The following is a 3124-nucleotide window of genomic DNA, read 5'->3' as shown; positions in this document are numbered from 1 at the left end:
AGTTTATCTGAGCATGGAGGCCGCAGCAGGGAAGGTGCTCTTGGAAGACAGTTTCCCCCTCCCCCCGCTTGCTGGTTGGCCTGGGCTGACAGCCATGGACCCCCGCGTCTTTCCTAGACCCCTTTATCATACCAGCCCTTCATTTTGGACTTAACCTCCTCTGCCTCTGAGGATCCCAGGACCCCAAGGCTGTGAGTCTCTGAACACACAGCCCTCAGAAGCCTCACAAAAGCTGCTCTGATTGTCAACTCTTGCGTCTTTAAATAGGGATTTGATGGTGAGGGTTTTCAAAGGAAAGAAGCAAGAGCTGCTAGTTCGTTGCTTTTTAATTACGTTTTTTGGTCAATTTATGATCTGTCTGTAGTTAGTTTTTTTTTTTTTAAAAAAAAAACAGGAAAGCTAAAACTTGAGAGTGGGGGAGCAGATCTTTGGCTAAATAAGTTAGGCACACACAGATTAAAAGCCTGAACTGAGATGCCTTGTAGGGAAGAGAGGGGGAAAAAAAGAAAAAAAAGAAATAAAAGAAAGAAAAGAAAGGAAGTGTGAATTCAGCTCCTGACTCAAATTCTCATGTGAAGACAGAAAGGGTGGGCAGAGGCCTTTTCTTTACTAAGTCACGACTGACTTTTCCCCACCTGGAGTGGGGTAAGCCCTTAGGTCTTTGCCTTGGACAGGTAGAGCCTGTTTTGAGGCCCACCCCTGGAGGCAAACAGTTTACACAGCTTGTCGGAACCCCCTCTCTGTGTGCACCCTGCTCCACTCGGCCGCCCTGTAAATCCTTGAAGTGGTGTACCTATTGCAAAGCCGGGGAGAGGTTAAAAGTCCCACCTCCCACTCCCTTGTGTTGCAGGCCGACCTGCCTCAAACGCTCAGGTCTGTTTTTACTTCTTCAAATTTCCCATTTACCCTCACTTTTACAAGGGCAGAGAGAACCCCTGGTCATTGTCCAAGACCAACAAGAGACTTTTTCACCCGAGTTTAATTCAAGAGGACATCCTCATCTAAGGAGGCCGTCACCCCTCTGCTTGGCCCTTCTGTGATGCGCAGTTATGGGAGAGGCTGGAGTTTGCAGCAAAAGACGTCTTAGGACCCCATGTAGCTGTTGCAGCCAAAGTCACTCTCAGTTCTAGAAACAGACGGACTTGTCTGGCTCTCTCCAAAAAGGGAGCAGAGAGCGGTGACCTACAGAACATTTGAAACTGTGACTGAATACTAAAAATAGCCACTGCCCCAGGTCTTTCACTGGCCCCCCAGAGAAGAACTGGAATATTCCCTGGGAACCCCCAACCGGTTTGGGTCTGCACACTTCTTGCTCCCGACTCCTTGACCTCAGCCATTTTGACGTTTTTTTTGTTGTTTTTCCCCCAGAGACCCCAGGGGAAGGAAGTTTCTGATCTATGAACTTGTCCTCTGAACTGCTGTTACCAGAAAGTTGGACGCCAGCTGCCCAGACAATAAAGGTACGGGTAATAGGGGTAGCTGGTGTACATGGAAACCAAGGAGGGGCTAGTCAGGCTGTCTTCTTTCAGCGCTGGCAAAGACAGAGGGGAGGTCTTCTCCAAGACGCCCAGGTCTTCCGACAGCTGCTTTCGCTTAGTCTTATAGCGTCTGTTCTGGAACCATATTTTCACTTGGGTTTCGGTGAGCTTGAGGTTCTTGGCCAGGTGAGCCCTTTCAGGGGCAGACAGGTACTTCTGATGGCTGAACTTCCTCTCCAGCTCGATCACCTGAGTGTGAGAGAAGGCAGCCCTGGAGCGCTTCTGAGGCTGCTTGGGGATCTGGGGGGTGCTTGATAAGTCGCCTGGAGTGTGTTCACAGTCCAACAGATAGGTCTCAAAATGCCCATCTGGAGAAGGACAGAGGAGGAGAGAATGAAAAAAGTTACATGTTAGCCCAGAATTCAATTCTGCTTTCAGCCGCCAAACAAACAGCCCACTGTCATCTTGGATACATTTCTTTTTTTTTTCCTTGCCCGAAGGAGAAGTAAGTAGGTTTTTATACTATGTATTTGTTTGTAATAATCAGTGTGTTTCACAGTTAAACTTTCTGCCACGTTATGTCATTGAAACCGGGATCCTGGATGTGTGTAGCAAAGAAAGGTGGGAGACAGGAACAGGGAAAGCGAGGCATCACGGGGACTAACTAAGGCTTGTGGGGATAAGCCAGTTCATCTTCTTCCCAAACCCAATCCCCTCTCTGTAACTGCGGCTTACTTGCATGAGAACTGATTGATGGGGGGGGGGGGGGGGGGCAAAAGGCGACTCGACATTATTCTAAAGACCTAAAGGGACATTCATAATTTTATGGCTCGTGGAATGGAGATGCAAAGGGAGCCTGGGGATGGGCTTGATTTACGAATATTAATGGATTTGCTGTTGTTGTTAGTTCTAGTCGCCACTGGCTAGAGTCTCTAGAAAAAGAGTCAAGCCGATGGCAAAGTTGTTAGCGGCCCTCAAGGTTGATGCCAAAGGTGGTTTGGTGCCGAGGACGGTGAAGTCCCTCCTGTGGCCATGAGCCCCATATGCCTGCATTCAGAGCTTGGGACCGCCAACGTGGGAGCAGTCTTATTCCAGTGCAGCGGGCCCGCCTCCAGGTCTATTCCGCTTACCTGTCTCAGGTTCAGCCGGCGTCTCTGCGGAGCTGGGTGGTATATTTGGCGGGTCCCCTAGAGCCACGCCGCGACCTCCTGCTTCCTCAGGCTCCTGAGCGGATTCCCTTCTCGGGTCTGGTTGGCGCTGATGCTGCGGGCTGCTCGCGTGTCCCCCGCGCCGCTCCGCGCGGTCCCGCAGGATGTCCTGGATGAGGAAGGAGGTGAGCCGCTTAGACTGCGAGGGTGGCGCTGCCCAGGGACCGCGGTCACCCGACTCCACCCGCGCATCTCGGGGCTCCAAGGTCCTGAGCATCCCGACTCCGCTGTGCGTTGCTTTGCTTTACCCGGGCCGCGCACTTATAGCCTTGGGGAGAGCCGCGCAGCCCGCCCATTGGCTGCAGGAACACTGCTGCGCCCCGATTGGCTGCCACGGGCTCCAGGTGACCGTGAAGAGGCCAGTCCTGAGCCTGGTAGGCTCCAGAGTCTTTCCTTGATGCGCCCTTAGCTTTCCCTGGTTCCTCCCACTCTCCACAA

At 51.9% G+C, this 3124-nt stretch overlaps 1 protein-coding gene across 1 annotated transcript; it reads right to left on the bottom strand.

Annotated features, from left to right (window-relative positions):
* Nucleotides 1-1421: 1421 nt before the first annotated feature.
* Nkx3-1 (NK3 homeobox 1) lies at nucleotides 1422-2903 on the bottom strand. Its single transcript, XM_041663653.1, has 2 exons — nucleotides 2609-2903; nucleotides 1422-1846 (listed from the first exon to the last, which is right to left on the bottom strand). The coding sequence occupies exons 1-2, from the start codon at nucleotides 2901-2903 to the stop codon at nucleotides 1422-1424; spliced, it is 720 nt and encodes a 239-aa protein (XP_041519587.1).
* Between the last annotated feature and the right edge of the window lie 221 nt (nucleotides 2904-3124).

This window comes from Microtus oregoni, unplaced genomic scaffold (genome assembly GCF_018167655.1).
Source record: "Microtus oregoni isolate MIOR12 unplaced genomic scaffold, Mior012 000001F_ref0000356, whole genome shotgun sequence".
Taxonomy (NCBI): domain Eukaryota; kingdom Metazoa; phylum Chordata; class Mammalia; order Rodentia; family Cricetidae; genus Microtus; species Microtus oregoni.
Note: the sequence above shows the minus strand (reverse complement) of the source record. Positions and strands in the feature narration are given on the sequence as shown.